This window comes from Podarcis pityusensis (genome assembly GCF_964106645.2).
Source record: "Podarcis pityusensis genome assembly, chromosome: 2".
Classification (NCBI taxonomy): domain Eukaryota; kingdom Metazoa; phylum Chordata; class Lepidosauria; order Squamata; family Lacertidae; genus Podarcis; species Podarcis pityusensis.
The window spans coordinates 19,275,853-19,299,427 of record NC_138029.1 but is presented as its reverse complement, the minus strand read 5'-3'; the positions used below and the strand labels follow the sequence as shown (position 1 = coordinate 19,299,427).

Sequence of the window (23,575 nt, the reverse complement as noted above, 5' to 3'; positions counted from 1 at the left end):
CTGTTTGCACAAAATGTCTACAGAATTGTTGTTTTATTAAAAAGCTTGGCAATTCAAAAGCAAATGAATAACCTTTCGGAATAATCTTGCCGTTGTTCAGTTTTGTTTCATGAATATTCGTGAATAGTATTTTGCACAGCACGGAATTGCAGTGTGTGTGTGGAAGAATTGAAAAGACAATCATGCAATCTTCCTGCTCAAACACATTTCAGGATAGGTGTGTCCTCCATGGCTCAGAGGGATGGTTCCTCTTCCAGTTTAAGACGGGTTAAGATGGGATCTTTATGGAAGTGATCACTTGAATAGCCGCTACTTTCTCATGAATTGTGTATATACTGCAGATCAAATAGATAAGAATGCACCTCTGAAGCAGGAAATGGTTTATCCACTGCACTTAAACATTTCCTGAGAGGACAGGGCTGTAGCATAAACCATGAACAATAACAGAGGAAAATGGTTTCTCTCTTCAGATACTGAGGAGGGAATAACAGCATTGACCAAAAGCATGTTTAAAATAATGGATTTCTTTCCTAACTGGGGGTGCATATGTTTCTCTCGTTTCGATGGTGAAGGACTTGGCTTGAAAAACCACTTCTGAATGAGTGTGGTCTTATGTTGCCACCTGCTGGTTTGAAACATGCCTTGCAGCTTGTACAGAGTTGATTTGTTCGACTTATATTTGCAACAGCTGATCCTTACTTGATTTTGCACCAGAAGAACAAAACCAGATGAAGACTGTACAAGACACAAATCTTCCCATCTTCTGCCTTGATAAGAGTATTTGCCTTCACCTTCACCTTCACCCTGGCCTGGGCCAGGGCTTTCGCGTTCGCCATCACCTAGGCCCGTTCTTTCATCTTTGCCTTCGCCTTGGACCGGGCCTTTGTGTTCGCTTTCGTCTTTGTCCTGACCCGGGTATATAACTTTGCCTTGGCCCTGGCCTTTGTCTTTGCCTTCTCCCTGGCCCAGGCCTTCACCTTCACTTTCACCCTGACCCAGGCCTTTGCCTTTTCGCCGTTTGCCTTTTGCCCTTTGCCCTTTGCCCTTTGCCTTTTGCCCTTTGCCCTTTGCCTTTTGCCCTTTGCCCTTTGCCCTTTGCCTTCTGCCTTCTGCCTTCACAATGGCCTGGGTTTCGTCTTTGTCTGAGCCTGTGCCTGTGCTTTTTGCCTTTTGCCTTCTGCCTTCTGCCTTCTGCCTTCTGTTAAGTCTACTGCAACTGGATTTCTTATGAACAGTGCCAATCCTAAAATTATTGGACTTGTGACCGTTATGCTCCTTTGCATTCAGTAGCAGTAAAGCTCTGCTGAATGAAGTATTAATTTCTTCTGGTTTATTTTTGGGAATCCTGCAACGTGTTTAAGTTTTTACAATGCTAACTATACACTGGAGTTCTGCTCTAGATCAATATTGAGTAGAAGTCCATGACACAGGGGCCATGGTCATGCCATATGGGAGTTGTAGTCCATCACATCCAGAGAGCATCAGGTCAAAGAACATTGTCCTATGCCATGAAACTGAGCCCCAGGCACAAGGGGACAGGATTAGCTCCCATCTCACCAACGCCCATGAGTAAACTATTCACTGTCAATGGCTGCCAGAGACAGTGATACGAGGAAAATGTAAGGGCAGCAAAAACTGCCCTGATTTGATACTGCATGGTCAAGGTTGCATTAGGAGCAAGGCCCATGGTGGGGTGCAATGTGTTCAGATTTACAGAATTTGCCACCCTAAGAAGCCCCTCAAATCTATGGGACATATCTGCATCCTATCCCCCATTCTTGTATTTGTAAAAGCCAAAATGGAAGGAAAAGGAGGAAAGACTGCCTTTTTATTATTTATAAATTGAAAATCATATTTTAAATATTTTTATTATTATTTTATCCCTTGTTCATTGCTGCCCTGGGCTCCTTTGGGAGGAATTATAAATTTAATAATAAAAATGAATGAATGTTTACCTCGGCTTTTACATTGACAAAATGCCCCAGGCAGCTTACAAAAGAGCAACACATTCACAAGAGCAGTAATAAAAAGGCTGCTGCGAGGAGTGGATTGGAGCACTAAAATCAAATTTTAGCAAAACAGTAGAATCACATTCCTTGTATGCATAGATACAAGAGAAATTAAGGGCCCCAGATGTTGTCTTTAGAATCCGGATGGTGCAGTTATTGACTTCATTTTGGGCCAAGTTGGTGTTTTTGTTTCCTTGCAATCATCCCTCCCCCAACCCACACCCTGTTCTTAGAGTAGATTAAATTTTGAGTCTGTTAACCTTGATCCTTAACTTTCCAATAACTTTAGAGTCAAAATAAAACTTCTGGGTTACAAACTAAACATCACTGCAGTGCCTTCCCTACAGTGGTAGGGTCTGAAATTTCTAAGGGCATGCAATACATCTCTGGAATGGACCTTCTTTTTAAACAGCCATAAAGCTTTTGATACCTCAAGGATCATGCTATGTAATTACAGGAGTTACTTTTTATAAATCAGTGGCAGATATCCTTCATTTTACTGAGTTTCTAAGGGACAATAACGGCCATTTCTGCCCCCTCATCTGCAGTGTTTGGATGCCCAGTCTGTTTCTTTCTGTTGCAGCATATGGTATAAGCACATTCACCAGAGTCATTTTGATGATTTAGGATATGCATCACTTGTCTCCCATTCATATAACGTACTTTACCCCGCCATTGCCCTTTGCTTATGGGTTAGAGTCCCAGCTTCTGTGGAAGTGAGGGTTGAGCAAGGACATTGTTGAAGTTGAAGTCTTTTATTTGGCAATTCCACTTTGCACCTGTTTTCACCTTCACCCCCATGTCTGTGCCTCTCTCTTCCTCTTGTGCAACCTCCCTTGTATACAAACCACCTCCAAGGTACCTCCAGCATCTTTCTCCTCCCACTCAATGCAACTACTAACCACCCTAAGCATAGCCTGAAAAAGCGACTCCACCGCTATTGTTCAGCCCATACCCTGAAGTCCAGCTCTGAGGGCCTTCTGGCGGTTCCCTCACTGCGTGAAGTAAAGTTACAGGGAACCAGGCAGAGGGCCTTCTCGGAAGTGGCATTCCCTGTGGAATGCCCTCCTGTCAGATGTCAAGGAAATAAACAACTCTCTGACTTTTAGAAAACATCTGAAGGCAGACCTGTTTGGGGAAGTTTTTAATGTGTGATGTTTTATCGTGTTTTGAATATTCTGTTGGGAGCTGCAAAAAGTGGCTGCAGAAACCCAGCCAGATGGGCGGGGTATTATTATTATTTTTAAGAATAAGAATAATTCAACTGGGAATGTATAACTTCACAAAAGTTATCCAGTCCTATCAGGTGTGGCCCTGATTTCAGTGAGTTTGGTACTCATGGTCCTTCATCTCCCAGGTCCTTCTCAAGAACCTCTATGACGCTGCCTCATACTGAGCCAGACCTCTGCTTAGTATTGTCTACACTGATGACAGTGTCCAAAACCTCCAAGTGTCCCTATTTTCCATGGATGATCCTGGATTTACAGAAGCCACCCAGCTTTTCCTTAGGACGTCCGTATTTTCAACAGAGAAACGTTGGATGGCATGGTAGGAGGTCCCTATTTTCATTGGAGAACTGTTGGCGGGTATGGTAGGGCTGCCATATGTCCTGAATTTCCTGGACATATGGCAGATGGAAACAGTGTCCAGGCAGAAATGTCTGGCAAGTCTAGATTTTCCTTAAGAAAAACCCAAAACTTCATGTTTGTTTGTGTTTTTGAAGTTTTGCCCCCAAAAAAGCACAACTTTTGTGTCCGGATTTTTCACTTTTTGAAATATGGCAACAAATTTTCTCTTTTTGAAATAGGACGTCCCTATTTTCATCAGAGAACTGTTGGAGGGGACCATCTCTATTTTCATCGGAGAAATATTGGAGGGTATGGACTAGGACATCCCTATTTTCATCAGATAAATGTTTGTGAGTGAGGTGTCTTACGTAAAGGTCTTTCTCAGCTTTCCCTGAAGATGACAGAAAATGAATCTGGGATCTTCTCCATGCAACAAATATGCTCTTCCACTGAGCTACACAGCCCTTCCTCTCTAATCCTAGACTACTCAGCTAGACTACTCAGCACCTATGTGACATCTCTATCTGCCCAGGCTCATTGTGACATCATAGTATATCAACCGCCCATGGCTGGATGATGCTCATTCAGCAGCTTAGCAACTGCAGATACCATATTTGTAAGCGAGCAAATGAAAATAAATAAATAATAATAATAATAATAATAATAATAATAATAATTTATTGTTTATACCTTACCCATCTGGCTGAGTTTCCCCAGCCACTCTGGGCAGCTTCCAATCGAGTGTTAAAAAGAATACAGCATTAAATATTAAAAACTTCCCTAAACAGGGCTGCCTTCAGATGTCTTTTAAAGATAAGATAGCTGCTTATTTCCTTCACATCTGAAGGGAGGGCGTTCCATTGGTCTGGCACCAAGACACTGGTCTGGCACCAAGAGAACTGTTGGAGGGGACATCTCTATTTTCATCAGAGAAATATTGGAGGATATGGATTAGGTCATCCCTATTTCCATCAGATAAATGTTGGTGGGTGAGGTGTCTCACATAGAGGTCTTTCTCAGGCTTACCTGAAGACGACCGAAAATGAATCTGGGAATCTGGGATCTCCTTCATCTCCTGAGATACAGCCCCTCTTCTCTCTAATCCTAGACTACTCAGCTAGACTACTCAGCACCTCTGTGACATCTCTATCTGCCCAGGCTCATTGTGACATACTATGATGTCACAATGAGCCTGGGCAGATAGAGATGTCACAGAGGTGCTGAGTAGTCTAGCCCATGGCTGGATGATGCTCATTCAGCAGCTTCGCAATTGCAGATACCATATTTGTAAGCAAGCAAATGAAAATTAATAATAATAATAATAATAATAATTTATTTATTTATTTATACCCCACCCATCTGGTTGAGTTTCCCCAGCCACTCTGGGCACCTTCCAATCGAGTGTTAAAAAGAATACAGCATTAAATATTAAAAATTTCCCTAAACAGGGCTGCCTTCAGATGTCCTTTAAAGATAAGATAGCTGCTTATTTCCTTCACATCTGAAGGGAGGGCGTTCCACTGGTCTGGCGCCAAGAGAACTGTTGAAGGGGACCATCTCTATTTTCACTGGAAAAATATTGGAGGGTATGGACTAGGATATCCCTATTTTCATCAGATAAATGTTGGTGGGTGAGGTGTCTTACGTAAAGGTCTTTCTCAGCTTTCCCTGAAGATGACAGAAAATGAATCTGGGATCTTCTCCATGCAACCAATATGCTCTTCCACTGAGCTACACAGCCCCTCCTCTCTAATCCTAGACTACTCAGCTAGATTACTCAGCACCTCTGTGACATCTCTATCTGCCAAGGCTCATCGTGACATCATAGTATATCAGCCGCCCATGGCTGGATGATGCTCATTCAGCAGCTTAGCAACTGCAGATACCATATTTGTAGGCAAGCAAACGAAAACACTGGTCTGGCACCAAGGTGACTCGGGTTCAAATTAATTCCCTGTTAAGTGTGAGCAATGTGCTACTTTTATGGCTGGAAAGTACCTGCATACTCGAGCAAACACTGAACAGGACAATGGAGCGTTCAGAATAACAGTGCGCTAGTCAAAGTACAAAACACTATACGCAGACAGATCTAAGTCTACAGTTCCCAGGGCCTTTTATTTTTTTTTTAATGAGCTTGAAGTAAAAGAATAGAAGAATAATCATAATAATCATTGCTGAGAAACAGGATTCTGACTTCATAAATGTGAACAATAGAGCAGGCACAGGCTTAATAACAAAGAAAAGATGCAGGTCAAGTCACAAAGGATACTAAAGATGTAAATTTTCTATTATTATTAGAAGTCTGCTATTTATCATCTTCTTCTCCAATGAGAAATATGTACAGGAAACATTCCCAATGTATTATGTCCAATGAATTTCCTTCATGATCTACATACCGCACAAGTGTCCTGTTTTAACTGGGACATCCCAGAATTACAGGAACCACCCTGGCTCCTGATCCCATCCTGGGATGTCCTGAGATTTCAGCCAACGGGGACCAAAAGACATGAATCTCTTGCTTCTGCACTCTATTGGCTCTGCACCTTCTCTTGCTGCCCAGAATCTGCCGGTCAGTCTTCTGTTGCCCATTGCCAGAGCCGCACAAGGAGGGCCTCAGTGGTGTACTTCTGGAAGCCAGATGGCAGCAGTTAGCAGGTGAGTGGACAGGTGGTGTCAGCAAGCCAGCAGATGGGGGGGCAGCAGGATGGTGATAGTGGGGTCCTGATTGGCCCTCCTGAAATGTCGACGGTATGGATCTATCAGCCACCTTACGCTTCTCCAGATTTTTAGAATAGGAACTGAAGCTTGTGTAGAAAAGGTGTCAACTGAATGATATTCCTTATCAGAAAGCATAATAAAAAAAAGACTACCATAATCACCTAACAACTTTCCTTCCCCCAGTTGCAGAAGGAATGGGAGAATGTGGATGCTGAGTTCTCCTGCAGGCCCTGAAGACTGAACAAGATGCCCAGCTTACCTGTATGTTGCCCTGTGGGACAAATAGAGATTGAATGACTTCCCCAAGGTCATAGAGAAAAGCTTGTGGCGGAAACAGGACAGGTTTGCCAGAAGCCCCATTCTATTCTAGTATATAAGCCCTCTCATTTCCTTAAAATGCATCTATGATATTTCCCTGAACCTGCTTAATCCTTTCACTGTAAGCTGCTGAAGCTTTGCTTATATGAAGCAGGAGCCTGTTGCAATAATGCTTATGGCTGCTGCTGCTGCTGCTGCTGCTGCAGGAATGAACTCTTGATTCTCAGTAGAGTTCCTGCGATTGGCATGAGTGTGGCTTTAGTATCGCAGTTCCCACAGTGCCAGATCTGTGACCAAAAGAATCAGAGAGTCAGCAAGCTATCATGCCAAGTCTCAAGCAGAGCCCAGTGAGACATATTGTAGGAATATTCCCAAGAAATATAGCCAATAATCTGGGATGGTGGGAATTGTAGATGATGATGATGATGATGATGATGATATGCCACCCATCTGACTGGGTTTCCCTCAGCCACTCTGAGTGGCTCCCATCAAAATACTGAGAACACAAAACAGCATCAACCATAAAAACTTCCCTAAACAGGGCTGCCTTCAGATGTCTTCTAAAAGTCAGGTAGTTGTTTATTTCCTTGGCATCTGAAGGGAGGGCGTTCCACAGAGCGGGTGCCACTACCGAGAAGCCATCTGCCGGGTTCCCTGTAACCTCACTTCTCGCAGAAGGCCCTCTGAGCTGGACCTCAGTGTCCAGGCAGAATGATGGGGGTGGAGACACTCCTTCAGGTATACTGGGCCAAGGCCATTTAGGGCTTTAAAGGTCAGATGCCAGGGACTCTGCTGGGGAGGGCTGCACTGAGGAGGAATAGTGGGAGTCTCCCCCCCCCTTGCTCCTAATCTGGATCCTGAATCTTCCCAGGAGCAGGAGGACAGTATAGATTTGGAATAGTGGTTTGCAGAGGGGCATAGTTCAGAAGGCAGAAGCTAGGAAATATTGGATGGGGAACATCTAGGAGAAGAAACACTGGGAGATAGAGGGTTAACAGATTCACGGTCTCTGGAAAGCATCCATCCACTCTCCCCAAGGTCAAAAAGAGCTGAGAAAATGGCAGAACAGAAAGCACACAAAGCACAGAGGGGACAGGCTCAGATTACAAGACGTAGAAGTGATGTGGGTTAATAAGGACGTAAGGGGGTGGGATTCTTAACTGGGAGCACCACCATTTCTAGGAGATGGTTCTTTGTTCTCTCACTGTGATTATTAAAGTTCCTAACTGATAAGAAGACTCCCTTCCCTTTGTTCTGCTTATCTACTGCCACTGGGGAAGGAAACCAATTTCCTGAAGCCTGACACTGACACCAACACCAACACTTTGAATTGTGCTTGAAAACGTACAACACTTTGGTCCTCCTAGTTGAGACTATAAATGGTAACTGCACCTAACTTGTATATAGTGGAACACTGCGCAGAATTTTCACAGGCTGCATTTCGTGGCACCTTGGCCATGATGTTCACATTTCCTTTTCCTGTATACCCATATTTGTGTGGGTATCTTTTTGTATATAATACCTTCTGGCTAAGGATAACATGCCGTGCATTTAATGGTGTGGGCTGTAGTCCAAGTACAGTTATGCCACAATAAATCTGTTTGTCTCCCTGTGCCACACAATCCTTTGCTTCTTTTTTTGACTGCGCCAGACTAATACATCTAACCCCCTCTATAATGCGTCCCTTTTAAAATCAGCAGTCTTAAGCACCAATGTTCTTACAGTGCTGATAACAGACAACAGGAGACTGTCTGGCAGCTAATCCCATCCTATCCTATCCTTTACCTGTCTTGCTGAGCTATTGTCCTGCATATGGCACACCCAGACTGCTGACGTCTTTGCTTCTCTCCTTCCCTTCCTTTTCCCACTAAGCTTTGGTGGATTTCTTTCTCTATATCCTCCAGCTATTCTTAGCAGCCCCACTGCGATCTGCTGGCAAAAGCAGCTAAACCAATCAACCTGTCTTGTTAATGATGATGACTAACCACCACCACCCCAGTCAACACAGTGGGTTGGTGTGATCAGCTGGAATTGTTAACAACCCAGTGCAACAGTTTTGAGAAGTTGTTTTTTAGGGAGTTGTTTTGCTTCCTTAGCAGGCTGGTCAAGATCCCTGCACAGATATGAAACCAACAAGATCAAGTTTAGCAAAGATATACAGGTCCCGCTTTCTGAGCACAATGCATTCCCAGGAAATCATTCCTTAGGTGAGTGTTCACATAACGAGTCAATGATTTCCATTGATTTCTATAGGGAAATTTCTAATGTGTTCCCGACTGTGGAATATTGACCTCAAAATAACAAAAAGCAAAGACAAAACAGGAAAACCCTCTGAAACTTTGTAAAAGGCAAACAATGAAGGGGGGGAAGGCTCTCTTGTTTGTCCAATCTCTCCCCCTCCCTCCCCACTCCCTCCTTCCATGGTTTCTGGCAAAATGGCTGCTGTGGACCACAAAAAGGCATGGCTTGTTTAAAGCCGCTAGTTTGTTTATAGTACTACACACACCTTGGACAGGCCTGAATCATCCCTTTGAACCAGTAAATAAATCCAAAGTTGTGTTATCTCTGAATACGAGGCTGTGTGCATCAACAGTAGTTATTTCTCACAAAAGACTGCACTTCCAGTTATGACCACCAGATGGCCTATGAATAAAACACTCATTACCTGAAGTGCACATCCCCAAGTAAAGTGAATGGTTTTGAAACGGCATATATAGCATTCATTTTCAGCAGGTAAATTAGGTCTTAAACCACACCCGGGGATCAGCTTGACTTAAGGAGGACTGCAAACAGCAGTGCCACCACTGTACAAGTATATGGGGGGGGTGTAATAATGAAAAAGCGGACCCCCTCAGTGTGGTCCTATGTGCAAAATGTTTGAAGACTACTGTTCCAAAGAAACTCAGAAGAGAACATGGCTAGCTTATCAATGAATGAGTGCTCTAGAACTGGTTTGACATTCTCCTTTTATGTGAGATTTTATAGCCACACAAGAGAATGGGGTTCTTTGAAGGGCTCGTCTACACTTCTACTCGTCTAGCCACTGCCCCCCAGGGAAAACCTGCTTTTTTAAATCACCAAATCCAAGTAAATGTCAATCAGGTTTTCCATGGATTGTTGTTTGGTCTGATTCAGCAGCAAAGAGCAGGTTTTGTTGGGAAAAGTGGAGGGAAACCTCTTATGCCAATGCATGGGTACCAATGCATCCCAGAAGTGTGGATGAAGCCTGATGGGTGTTATTGTTTGATATGGATTTAATTGGGACTTTTTAGTCAGCATTGCTAAATGGCGTTGCTTTCGTTCCATGATAGCTTATTTGTATTAAAAATTCAAACGCATCAATTATAACCATTCTGCATGTATTACTAGCTAGAAGCCAATGATGTCAATATGCATTTCATTCCTAGAGATGGGGGAGAAATTTGGTTTGAGTTTGAACATGAGCCTACCAACTTTCTGAAACAATATTTGAACCACAGCAAAGCCAAACTTAAAAATTCGCATTTTCTGAATTTTGCAATTCTGTTCTCCAGCCACATAACAAATACAAATGTGATTGCGCTAGTGCAGGCATAGGCAAACTCAGCCCTCCATATGTTTTGGGACTACAACTCCCATCACTCCTAGCTAACAGGACCAGTGGTCAGGGATGAAGGGAGTTGTAGTCTCAAAACATCTGGAGGGCCGAGTTTGCCTATGCCTGCACTAGGGTAAAGGGTGCATAAAAAGGCATATGTTGGTGAAAATAGCATACAGAAAGCACTATATTAGGGGAAATAGCCTTAATGTGTATATTAGAAAAAAAATGAATACGAACACCTGTATATTGGAACAAATTGGTGAGTTTTCATGAGGACTTTTTTTTTTTTTTTTAAGGAACTTACATGAAAATGTGGGGGAACTGCACTAAAGGTTGGAAAACTGAAAAGCTGAGAGAATCCAAACTTGTCAGATTCGCCTATTTCTCCTCATTCCTTTGTCTGGTGTCTGAGAGGCTCTGATTAGAAGATTCGTGATTTCTGAATTAAATTGTATTCAGCACCAAACTAATGAGACAGCCCACAAATAAGCCTTTGTGGAAGCAGGTCCCTCTGGAGGCAAATGGAGCACCTTTCACTGTGAGATGCATTGCTTGAGGCTCAAACATTTTGTTTTCCGTCCTGAAACAACCTACGCCTAATGCTCAATTTCACTAAGTTCCTCTGACCCTGCCCTTGCACTGCAAAGAAGCTTATACTTACACCGGCTTTAGAGCCCCCTTATGACCTCTGGCAGAGACAAGGAAACGATTCCATGCAAACCACCCCAATTCTGTTATTTGCATGCTGGGCATCAGCACCTAGCATGGTGGGGCAAATGCCAGGGCCCATGGGCACATAATGGCAGCAGCCAGAGCAGCTTCTTCTTCTTTGGCGATCACTCGTAGCTGAGTAAGATCGTCTTCCATGAAAACAGTTTTAACAGTGAGTCCGTAAGTGTCTGTGGAGGGCAATTCTGGATCCACACGTCCTTCCCCAGTGGGAAAATAGGTTTCCAGGCGGGAGTTGATCACGGTGAGGGTTTTCCAAGTGTGCCTTCCTCTTAGCACGTGTCTCCCTTTCATCCTGAGTTCGAGTGTCTTCAAAGCCCATGACACCTTTGGTAAAGGCTGTTCTCCAACTGGAATGTTCGCAGGCCAGTGTTTCCCAGTTGTCAGTGTTTATACTACATTTTTTTAGATTTGCCTTGAGAGAGTCTTTGAACCTCTTTCGTTGACCACCAGCATTACACTTTCCATTTTTAACTTCAGAATAGAGTATAGTTGCTTTGGAAGACGATAATCAGGCATCCACACAACATGACCAGTCCAACAAAGTTGATGCTGAAGAATCATCACTTCGACACTGGTGATCTTTGCTTCTTCCAGTACACTGGCATTAGTTTGCCTGTCTTCCCAGGTGATGTGTAAAATCTTTCGGAGACACCGTTGATGGAATCGTTTGAGGAGTTGGAGATGGCGTTTATAAGGGGTCCAAGTTTCACAAGCATTCAGTAACGTTGGTAGAACAATAGCTTTGTAAACAAGCATTTTGGTTTCCCTGCGAATGTCCCGGTCCTCAAACACTCTACACTTCAATCGGGAGAAAGCTGCATTCGCAGAGAAGAAGAAGAAGAAGAGGAGGAGGAGGAGGAGGAGGAGGAGGAGGAGGAGGAGTTTGGGTTTGATATCCCACTTTATCACTACCCGAAGGAGTCTCAAAGCGGCTAACATTCTCCTTTCCCTTCCTCCCCCACAACAAACACTCTGTGAGGTGAGTGGGGCTGAGAGACTTTAAAGAAGTGTGACTAGCCCAAGGTCACCCAGCAGCTGTATGTGGAAGAGCAGAGACGCGAACCCAGTTCACCAGATTACGAGTCTACTGCTCTTAACTCAAGCGATGCTGGATTTCGGCATCAATGTCGGCCCTTGTGGGAAGATAACTGCCCAGTTAGGAGAAGTGATCGACATTTTCCTGTGGAGCAGCACTCAGCAGAGCACAGCAGTGGAGTGGAAAGTAGCTTTGTTCCTCTTGAATGGCCTTGGGCATCCCTTCTACAGGTTGATCTTCAGTGCCGCACCACCAGGATCCAGGATCTACGTTGTCATCTTCTGTGCTCTGCCTGTGGGTGGGACTCACCCTTTCTCATCCAGCCAGTCCCTGACATCACCGCTGCCTACTGGAGCTGCAGGCAGAGTGTGACTGGTTTGCCTATACCAGATGCAGAGCCAAAAAGGGCACTGCAACAATGACAAACAACAAGAGGTGAGAGGCAGAGGGCACCAAATTTTGGTGCTGCAACTGCTGCAGTGGCAGGGATAGAGGCACCAGAGAAATACCCAGAGAAGCAGCTGTAACTGTTTAAATGTATTGAGACTGTGGACTTCGAAAGTAAATTGGGGGATTTATAAAGACTATTTTTGTTTTTAAAAAGTTACAAGTTCTGGCTGTTACTGTGTCCCCCTAGAGGAGATTGGACATTGTTACAACAATAGTAAGAGGAAAATTCCACTCTATGTCAAAACAATTGGTCGGCTGTGGGAGCGACCTTGAATGTCTATGAGACTGTTATGGCAGAGGATAAGAAGGCGGAATCGCAGGAAAAAATTACTAGATCTGGCAGACATTATCGGATAGATACTGCGTTGCCGCGAAGGGGCTCAACATCTGGAGCATCCGGAGCATCAGGGGCCCCACTCCCACAGTCTAAATCAAAAGTTATGACGTCAGAAGAAGTTTTGGCACAGGCTCTGGCAAAAATTAATGAATCTTTGGAAAGCCTAAGTAAACAGGTAATTGAGACAAATAGACAAGTAGCAGAAACAAATAGGCAAGTAGTTGAGACAAATAGACAAGTTGTGGAAGCATCAAATAAAATTGATTTAAATACTGCAAGTATAAATACCTTGGGACAGAAGGTGAATGCCAACACAGAGACTATCGAAAAATTACTACAGGAATCTGCCTTGATTCGACAAACTGCACAGGAAGCAAAAGATATTGCAATTGCTACTCAGGAGAAAATTCCACCTGTATATAAGAAATTGGAGGACCATGATGTGACATTTTCCATGTTTGAATTGAAAGATAGACAGAGAAATCTGAGAATTAGGGCTGTTCCAGAGCGGGAGAAAGATAATTTGGCTGACTTTCTTACACAGGAATTTACAGATTTTTGGCAATTGGACCCGGGGAAGGAAGAATTTAAGATAGTGAATGCATTTAGGCTCGGAAGAAGACAAGGCAAGGGCAAGGTGAGAGACTGTTTGATTACCTTTCGAACAAAAGAAGAGAGAGATAAAATTCTGAATTTGCACTATCAAAAAACTTTGGAAATTGATGACTCAAGACTAGTGATTTTTAAGGACATCCCAAAGCATTTGCTGGACTTAAGGTCCAATTACGGAGACCTAGTGACCTTATTGAAAAGAAACAGAATTCTTTTCAGGTGGGAATTTCCGCAAGGCCTGTCCTTCAAATATAAAGGGAGAAAGATAAAAATAAAATCAACTGAGGAAAAAGACAGATTCTTGAAAGACCACGAGGAAGATCTACTGAAAGAAGGGGCATCTGAAGAAGAACCAAAAGGCATACTAGACATATCAAATTTATCTTTTGGACTGCACGGTCCAGAAAAAGTGATACTACCCACAGAACAAGAAGCGGCACTTGGGGCAGTTGGAGGTAAAGTGAAGTAGCCCCCACCATGGCTCTGCAACTATTAAGCTGGAATTGTAACGGTTTGAATTCTCCGCGAAAAAGAAAAAGTGTGTTTCATTTATTAAAAAAAGAACAATTGGACTTGATTTGTCTACAAGAGACAAATATAACAAGGGCACATAGGAAGTTATTGATTAATAAAAGATTAGGACAGGAGTTTGTCTCATCTGACAAAGTTAAAAAAAGAGGAGTCGTGATTTATGCAAAGGAGAGACTTTTACCGAAATTTATCTTTAAAGATGATCAAGGAAGATTTTTGGCAATTGAAATTCAACTACAAGGAGAGAAATTCTTAATCGTGGGAATTTATGCAGCGAACGAGGGGAAATCTGAATTCTATAAAAAGTTGCATGAGACTTTATTGGATCATTTGGACTATAATTTGATTTTGATGGGGGACATGAATGGAGTAGTATCTACAAATATGGACAAGGCTCAAAGACATATACTGCTTTGGTGTTTATATTCACTTCTAATTTTTCCAAAATATCAATTATATTCCTCAAATTATCAGACAGGTGTCTTCCCGGGAGAAAGCCCGCTTGATATTTGTTGACGCGGAGAAAGCTTTGGATAATATCTCTTGGAGTTTTATGAAGAAGAATCTGCATGGGATGGGGGTAGGCCAAGGTTTTGAAAATGGTATAGGTGCAATATACTCTGAACAAAAGGCTAAATTAATTGTAAATAATGTGGTTATGGAAGAATTTAAGATAGAAAAAGGGACACGACAGGGGTGCCCAATTTCCCCACTGCTTTTTATATCGGTCCTGGAGGTTTTGCTAAATATGATTAGAAAGGACCGGTTGGTTAAGGGCATACAGGTCGGAGCTAAACAGTACAAATTGAGAGCATTTGCAGATGACCTAGTATTGACGTTACAGGAGCCAGAATCTAGTACTAAAAGAGTTTTAGAATTAATTCAGGAATTTGGTCAGGTGGCAGGTTTTAAATTGAACAAGTTAAAAACTAAGGTTTTAGAGAAAAACTTAACACCGATTGAAAGAGAGAGGTTTCAGAATGAGACAGGATTGAATGTGGTAAAGAAAGTGAAATACTTGGGGATTAATATGACAGCCAAAAATGGGAACTTATTTAAAGATAATTACGAAAAATGTTGGACGGAAGTGAAAAAAGATTTAGAAATTTGGTCAAATTTGAAACTCTCGTTGCTGGGCCGTATTGCTGTGATAAAGATGAATGTATTGCCTAGAATGTTGTTTTTGTTTCAGACATTACAAATTGTAGATAAGATGGACTGTTTCAAGAAGTGGCAGAGAGATATTTCTAGATTTGTCTGGCAGGGCAAGAAGCCCAGAATAAAATTTAAGATATTAACTGACGCCAAGGAAAGAGGTGGATTTGCCCTGCCAGACCTTAAACTTTATTATGAATCAGCAGCTTTCTGCTGGCTGAAAGAATGGCTACTTCTTGAAAATACAGACATTTTGGATTTAGAAGGTTTTAACAATGTATTTGGATGGCATGCATATTTATGGTATGATAAGGTCAAAGCACACAAAGCATTTAAAAATCATACTGTTAGGAAAGCATTGTTTAATGTCTGGATAAGATACAAAGACTTATTGGAAAATAAAACCCCAAGGTGGCTGTCACCAATGGAAGCAAAAGCTCTGAAAAGGCTCAATATGGAGGCCAAATGGCCGACATATTGGGAAATTTTGGAGCAAGAAGGAGATAAATTGAGACTGCAGAGTTTTGAAAAATTAAAAAATAAAGTGAGAGATTGGCTCCACTACTATCAGATAATGGAGGCATATAATTTGGATAAGAAAATAGGCTTCCAAGTGGAAAAGTCAAAATTAGAAACAGAATTGTTAGAACCCAAAACTAAAAATTTGTCAAGAATGTATAACTTGCTGTTGAAATGGAATACTCAGGATGAAACGGTGAAATCTGCTATGATTAAATGGGCACAAGATGTTGGACATAATATTATGTTCGCTGACTGGGAACAGTTATGGACCACAGGTATGAAGTTTACGGCATGTAATGCCTTAAGAGAGAATATTATGAAAATGATATACAGGTGGTACATGACCCCAGTCAAGCTTGCAAAAATTTATCATTTGCCCGATAATAAATGTTGGAAATGTAAAGAAACTGAAGGTACATTCTTTCACCTTTGGTGGACGTGCCCAAAGATTAAGGCTTTCTGGGAAATGATATATAATGAACTGAAAAAGGTATTTAAATATACCTTTCTGAAGAAACCAGAGGCCTTTCTCTTGGGCATTGTCGGCCAACTGGTGCCAAAGAAGGACAGAACCTTTTTCATGTATGCTACAACAGCAGCAAGAATACTTATCGCAAAGTATTGGAAGACACAAGATCTACCCACTTTGGAAGAATGGCAGATGAAGGTGATTGACTACATGGAATTGGCGGAAATGACTGGCAGAATCCGAGACCAGGGAGAAGAGTCGGTGAAAGAAGACTGGAAAAAATTTAAGGACTATTTACAGAAATATTGTAAAATTAAGGAACTTTAGAAGGATGCTGGATAGAAATTAAGAGGTTTTTAGCTGTAATGCTTTAAGAGACATGGAAAAAAAAAAGGTTAACAATTGGGTAAAAGATTAATGGTAAGGATTTGCTGAACCAACAAACTGAATTGGAATACAAAGAAGGGAGGTATGAGGAGGTCTGGGGAAATAAGAGTAAGGAAGATAGGTTATGGAACATTAGTGTGTTTTTAACTGTTTTATTTTGTATGTTTTTTCTTACTTTTTGCTTTTTTGCTGTAATTTATACTTTTTTCTTTGTTTTCTGTATTTTTGTGAAACTTTAATAAATATCATTTAAAAAAAAAAAAGAGAAAATAAATTATCTCAAACCCAAAAAAAAAAAAAAAAAGAGAGAGAGAAGCAGCTGTAGAAGCCACTAGGATGGGACAGGGTGGGAATACAGAAGGCAGCTTGTGCAAGGCCTCCTCAGATGTTGTCTAGCTTCTATACTTACTCACACTTCCATCCTCCAGCCAGGCAAGGAAGAGGCTTTGCCAGAGTTCAAGGACACAGTTCAGCCAGGCAAGGAGGGCGCAAAGCAGGGCTGGTGAGGGATGAGGCCTGGGGAAAGGGGGATTGGCCTGGGGAAGAGTCCCATCATGGGCCAGATAAAGAGTGCTTGAGGGCCTTATTGCATTTAGAGATACAATGAGGTCAAGGGTACATTATTTCATATGTGGTGGACCTGTATAAGGGTAAAAGAGCACTGGGAAATAATTTATAATGAATTGGGGGCGGGGATATTTAAAAGCACCTTTAAAAAAACACCCAGAGTCCTTTTTGTTGGGGATAATTCAGATGGAAATTCCCAGGTGTCAACAAAGGTTATTTAGGTATGCCACTACGGCGGCCCATGTTTTGTTAGCCCAAAAATGGAAAATGAGCGAGGTCCCAACCAAGGAAGAATGGCAACTTAAAATGACGGAATATGGGCAGCTTGAGGACCTAACATACAGTGGTACCTCGGGTTACATACGCTTCAGGTTACAGACTCCGCTAACCCAGAAATATTACCTCGGTTTAAGAACTTTGCTTCAGGATGAGAACAGAAATTGTGCTCCGGCGGCGTGGCAGCAACAGGAGGCCCCATTAGCTAAAGTGGTGCTTCAGGTTAAGAACAGTTTCAGGTTAAGAACGGACCTCCGGAACGAATTAAGTACTTAACCCAAGGTACCACTGTATAGAATAAGAGAAGACGAAGAAGAAGAGTTTGGATTTGATATCCCGCTTTATCACTACCCGAAGGAGTCTCAAAGCGGCTAACATTCTCCTTTCCCTTCCTTCCCCACAACAAACACTCTGTGAGGTGAGCGGGGCTGAGAGACTTCAGAGAAGTGTGACTAGCCCAAGGTCTCCCAGCAGCTGCATGTGGAGGAGCGGGGAAGCAAACCCGGTTCCCCAGATTATGAATCTAGCGCTCTTAACCACTACACCACACTGGCTCTCCAGAAGAACATTTGTTTAAAGAAGATTGGAAAATGTTTATTGAATATATGAGGGGAAATTGTGTACACTTGAAAATGTTGGCAGCATTAAGATAAATTCAACAGTGTGAATAAGTTTTGATAGAAGTAATAATGGAATACTGAATGGTTTAGTTTATATATAAAATATGCAGGGATTTATGTTATGCAAAATGAACCATGGAAAGAGAAAAAGGAAAGACACTGATATTTTAAGGTTGTCTAAATGAATATTCTAAATTGTAAAACATAAAAATTCATAAAATTGATATATTAGGAAACAAAGGGTGCTTGAGGGCCCCATTTGGCCTCTGACACTGAGGTTTCCCACCCATCAATGTAAGTTACTGTCATTATCTCCCGTTTTGCAGACGGAGGTACTGAGGCAGACAGAGTTGTTTGCAAAAGGCCACCTAGTGAATTCAGAGAAGATTTGAGATTTGAACTTGGGATTGCCTGATTCGTAGCCCAGTGGTTTCATCCGTTCAATATTCCCAAAAGTATATTCGATTGCAGGACCAGGAAGAAAAGGAGAAGATCTTCTTTGTGTATCTACTCTACAGACTGTAACCTGCGTCAAACTTTTTTAAAATGTCCCGACCTGGGAACTGTAGTTTTATGGTGTTCTGGGCACCTTGAAGAAAAGAGATGCAGTACTCTCCCTCTTAAAAGGACAATTCCTAAGATCCTTTGAGGGAAGTAGTTATAAAATGTGCAGCACAAACAGTGCCAGCCCAAGACGTTTTGCTCTCTGAGGTGAAAGCCAAGGTGGCTGTCATCTCCCCACATCCGTATTCCATTTTTAAAATTTATTTAAAGAATGCATATCCCACTTTTCACTATGTCTCAAAGCGACAGACTGGGGAAGGAGGAAATAAAACATATAATAAACAAAATTCAAAACAGGTTAAAATTTCAGAAAATAGAAACATCAGAGCAACATTCAGAGACCTGAAATGAAAACTGTTTTAACCTGGCACCTGTGGCTGAGCAGGAACGGTGCCTGCCTGGAAGACTTCCGCGTTAGCGCCTCCGGCAATGGTGGATTTCCTCTCATCGGGAGGAATCCGCTTCGTGAGAATTAGGGTCTGGACCACAACGGCGAGGCGGAGACCCACCAAAAACCACAGGCGGGAGAAGCCTGTGGACGTGGGATTCGGCTGGCACCTTCTGCGCCTCCCCTACTGGGGAAACCCAGTTTCGGGGATCCGGAGCGACGTGGGGTGAGCGGCGCGGTGCTTCGAATCGACTGCTCTTTTCACAGAGTGAAGCCGCATTGCTGTTGCCGGAGAGCGCTGACTTTTTCCTGTGAACAATTGGATTTTAAACAACTGCCCGTGAGTAGAACGGAAAATCGGACTGTGAAACTTCTTAATTTGGCACTGAAGCGGGAAGGTCTAAACAGGAAGTCCGCCTTCCGCTTTTGTAAATAGATTGAAGCAAAGACATTGCAAGCTAGAGTCTGGAAAGTCGTTTGTAAAGGACTAAATTTCCATCAGTTAAAATTACTAAACCCCCCTTGGAAGCAGGAGAAGAGGGGGGAAATCTTAGACTGTTTAAACCTGCAGAAGAGAGAGTAAAGAAAGATAAATTTCCACCGTCTTGAACCTGGGAGCGGGGTGTCAGAGACAGACGTTTTGGGGAAGTTCATTGACTGTGGATAAAATGTTTTTTGACAGTTAAAAAAGAGAAACATTTTGATTCCAATGTTCCCTTTTGCACTTAAAAGGAACAAAATATCTGAAAAAAGAAAGAAATTTTGTTGCTGGATCTGCTTTTAAAAAAAGACGGATACAAACAGAAATTGTTTCCTCTAGAGGGAGCTTGTGAAACTGTTGCTGGAGTCGATCTGGGGATTTCCACAGTTGTAGAGATTAAGATCGTGAGACCAGACATTGACCTTGAACAAGAATGTGCCCAGAAGAAGCTTTAGTGCTTGCTTTTTGCAAGACAAGTGCTTTACTAGAACAGTTACATGAGAAGATGGATTTGATGACTGTTGCAGTTGGCAATTTTGGACAAACAGTGAATACCTATATAGAAACCACTCAGGAACCAACCCAGGAATGTGCTTTGACAGGGCAAGTTGTGAAGAAGATAAAGGAGGAGGTTGTTGCTGAACCTCAAGTAATAGAAATGGAGAGAGCTGCTGCCTTGCAGGAACATAAGTTGTTGTTTCTGACGACTGAACCTGGAGAAAGTCAGATTTGGAGAGATGGAGTACTGTTTGGTTTGGAGATGGGAAGTTGGATAGACCCCCCTATGCAGGGATGTTTTGACTTCTCGGATTTGGTTTTGGGCCAGGGGGAGTTTGGAGTTGTGGGGGCCCTTAACCTTGGAGGGACTTTGAAACATGCCTTCAAATATCTTTTGGATGACAGTGCTGACTATGGAGAATGGGCTGTCTTGTTGAGAAGGGATAAAGATATTGTCAAGTTGGAGTCTCCCCGAGAGAAAGGAAGGAAATTAAGAATAAGATCAGCAGAAGATAAAGTAAAGTGCAGGTATAAACATGAAGAAGACCTGCAGAAGGGACATGGAAAGGACTTAAGAGCTTCGGATAGAAGGTCACCAGGTTGATGGACTAAATGGATGGAACAGAAAGGGCTGACAAAACCCGAGACCAGGAAGAAGAGACGACGGATGAAGATTGGGAGAAAGTTTTAAAAATTCATTCAGAAAATCATTGTAAAATTAATGAGTACTAGAAAAATGTTGGAATGAAACTATTTGGCTTTAGTAGAAATGTTAAAAAGAATTATGTATAAATATGTTTTGTTAAAAAGAATTAGGTATAAATAAGATTTAAGTTTTAAGCTTTAGGGTTTTTTATGGTAAGATAAGGTTAAAATAGATTAAGGTAATTTAATGACAGAATATTGTGAAAGATGGAAAGGATTTGCTGAGATAATTAATAACTAGAATACAAAAAAGGGAGGTGTGAGGAGGTCGATGAAACAAGTTAATGAAAGATAAGGATTTGGGAATATTGGATTTGCTTTTAAATTTTTTGTTTATTTTTGTTTTTTTGATTCTGATGTATTGGGTGTTTTGTTTTGTTTTGTTTTTGTTTTACTTTTGTTTTTATTGACTTATATTGTTTAATTTCTTTTTTTGTATACCTTTTTTCCTTTTCTTTTTTCTTGCTTTTTCCTTTCTCTTTCTGTAATTTTAAATTCTCAATAAATATCATTTAAATAAAAAAAAAAAAAAAGGAACGGTGCCTGCCTGATATCTAGTGGAAAGGAGTTCCATGGAATTGGGTCTGCTGCGCTGAATACACAACTCATCATTGACACAAGTCTCGCTTCTGACAGCGCTCCATACGTGAAAGCATCCTCTGCTGTAACCCTGGAGAGCAGGCGAGAGATACTGGGCAGGCTTTGTGGTACACACAGGCCTGTCCTCCCATGCCATGCCACTGCTCCCTGCTCCAACGGCATCTGCCGCCTGAGGCAGCCACCTCACTCCGCCCAATGGTAGGGCCAGCCCTTAGTGTAATACACTCTAAAGAACCCTTCAGAATCAAAGTTTCCCCATAGCTCAAAATGAGCCACTGCCCATTTCCTGGTTTGTGTACCACTGCAAGACGGGAGGAGAACCGGAGCAGGAAAATAGATGATGGTTAATCTGGGTCTTTTTTTCCCAATAGCGCATGTCTGCCAAGGTTGAGCGCCAGGTCGTGGGGGGATGGGGAGAAAACATCCATCCGAATATTGCACTGCAAAGAAACATTCAGATGCAGCTCCTGCCACTGTTGGCCATGGGGTATTAAAAGAGGGAGCTTAAGTTATTAAACTGAGCAGCTTTAATCATGCAGTTCAAGGGGGGGAGGACCTATTGCTAGAGGAGTGCTCAGGATTAAAGTATTTTTACCGCAAACCAATACCTCTATCAGTTAGCTACTGCTCTGCTAGCCTGTGTGAGACAGTGTATGTGCATATGTCTACCTGCAGCTCCTTTCGCAGAGATCCTGCTAAATATTATGGGATCCGATGGATTTTTATTTAGAAATTGACCCGGTTACCTTGAACCTGATCATCCTGGTAGCTAGCTATGTCATCCTGCTCTTGGTTTTCCTGATTTCCTGTGTGATGTATGACTGTCGAGGGAGAGACCCGAGTAAGGAATATGCTCCTGAGATCCCAACGGAGAACCAGCCTCCGATCCGGCTAGTGGTGATGCAGCAAGGGAACCCCAACACCCGCTGGGCGAAAGGACCTTTCCCCACTTATGAAAACCCTCCTGGCCCACAAGGGAAAAGGACTACGATTGTATAAATTCAATTGCTCCAGGGTGCTGGTCCAAGACTGCCTCACCTGTGCCATGTTTACATCCTGCTTGCACAAGGAGAACGCAGCAAGGTAAGTCCAAGCTGGCAACTTGGGTTTTCGCGTACTCTGCAGAATGGGGTGATCTTTTGTCCTAAGTTCACTTTCATTCCCACGTGCAGCAACAAAGAGAGGTAGCTTTAACCCTCATCTGATTCAAAATGCAATTTACCGTATTTTTCGCTCCATAAGACGCACCTGACCATAAGACACATCTAGTTTTTAGAGGAGAAAAACAAGAAAAAAAATATTATGAACGAAACAGTGGGTGTATGATTTTTGTGGTTCATGCTGTGGCCACAGACATGTGATCTGATGGTGACTTTGGGGTGACCCAATGCAAAGATCCTGAGGATCCATGTGGATCTGTGCTTTGTAACCACATTTTTGTACCATTGCAGCCCCATGAAACAGTGGATGTGTGATTTGGGGGGGGCAGGCTGTAGCCATGGGCATCGTATCATATCGTAAAACCTTTATTGGCATCACATACAACATCCAAAACAGATCAATACAGAATTACCATTTCCCAGTGGCACAAAACATTTGCTAAAAGAAAGGAGGCATTCACTCCATAAGACGCACAGACATTTCCCTTACTTTTTAGGAAGAAAAAGGTGCATCTTATGGAGCGAAAAATACAGTATTTCTTATTTTCACATATGGCACCCCTTTTTGGCAGGTGTGTAAAAGAAGAAGAAGCAAGCATCAGCCACCAAACTGGGCAGCCGTGCACATGATATCAAAACAGAGTAACGACCCATCAAAGATATAAAAAGAAAGAGATGCAGGCAACAGAGTTAAAGGAAGCAAATATAAACTTTTCTCCGGGAATTGTTCTCTCTGCTGCTGGGCGGGAAGGGTGCAGAGACGAGGCATAAGCACAAACCTCGTCAGTTTTGAGGATGCCAAAGATTGCAGGTCTAATGTGACTTCAACAAAAATAGACATTCTTTGACAAGCAGCTGGAACTTAGGGCTAGGGATAGGGCAGTGGAGGGGGACACTTTTAGCTAAGTTCACACTGAAAGACGAACTTATTTAATTTTCGCTTCCTCAGCGTGGGAACCAAAATGCAACTTTCCTTCAAAACCCGCACTTCAAAATGTGATGTCTACAAAAAATGTGTTGCCTTCTGCATAAAATGAAAATATTTGGGAAAACAGCTTGCAAAAAAAAATGTGTTGTATTCGGGAAAATCACTTGGCAAAAATGTGTATTTTTGGTAGAATTGTATACAATTTGATGCTGATGAAAGGTCGTGAAGATTTCCCTCCCCCCAAAAAAGAAAAACTGATGTAGAAACGTGGAGAACAAACACAGGGTTGGAAAAATGCAAAAGTGAGAGAAACCGGAATGGACAAGATTCGCTCATCTCTAAGTGTCACCCGTTCACAGTTAGG

General features: G+C 42.3%; 1 protein-coding gene and 2 long non-coding RNA genes across 3 annotated transcripts; 2 read left to right on the top strand and 1 right to left on the bottom strand.

The window, feature by feature from the left end:
- Nucleotides 1-18: 18 nt before the first annotated feature.
- On the bottom strand, nucleotides 19-4,186 carry LOC308471447. Its single transcript, XR_013982969.1, has 2 exons — nucleotides 3,946-4,186; nucleotides 19-335 (listed from the first exon to the last, which is right to left on the bottom strand). It is a non-coding gene; the product is annotated as an uncharacterized lncRNA (long non-coding RNA).
- A 1,037-nt stretch (nucleotides 4,187-5,223) lies between these two features.
- Nucleotides 5,224-10,762, top strand: LOC308471446. The gene is made up of 4 exons (XR_013982968.1): nucleotides 5,224-6,232; nucleotides 6,479-6,637; nucleotides 8,710-8,820; nucleotides 10,490-10,762. It is a non-coding gene; the product is annotated as an uncharacterized lncRNA (long non-coding RNA).
- A 10,789-nt stretch (nucleotides 10,763-21,551) lies between these two features.
- SMIM36 (small integral membrane protein 36) lies at nucleotides 21,552-22,275 on the top strand. Its single transcript, XM_080996104.1, has one exon. It carries the CDS (start codon nucleotides 21,838-21,840, stop codon nucleotides 22,120-22,122), a length of 285 nt encoding a protein of 94 aa, XP_080852230.1. The 5' UTR covers nucleotides 21,552-21,837; the 3' UTR covers nucleotides 22,123-22,275.
- Nucleotides 22,276-23,575: the final 1,300 nt, after the last annotated feature.

Bases quoted from the DNA above. Each gene is read 5' to 3' on its own strand.
- SMIM36 (XM_080996104.1), top strand. From the start codon at position 21,838: ATGGATTTTTATTTAGAAATTGACCCGGTTACCTTGAACCTGATCATC.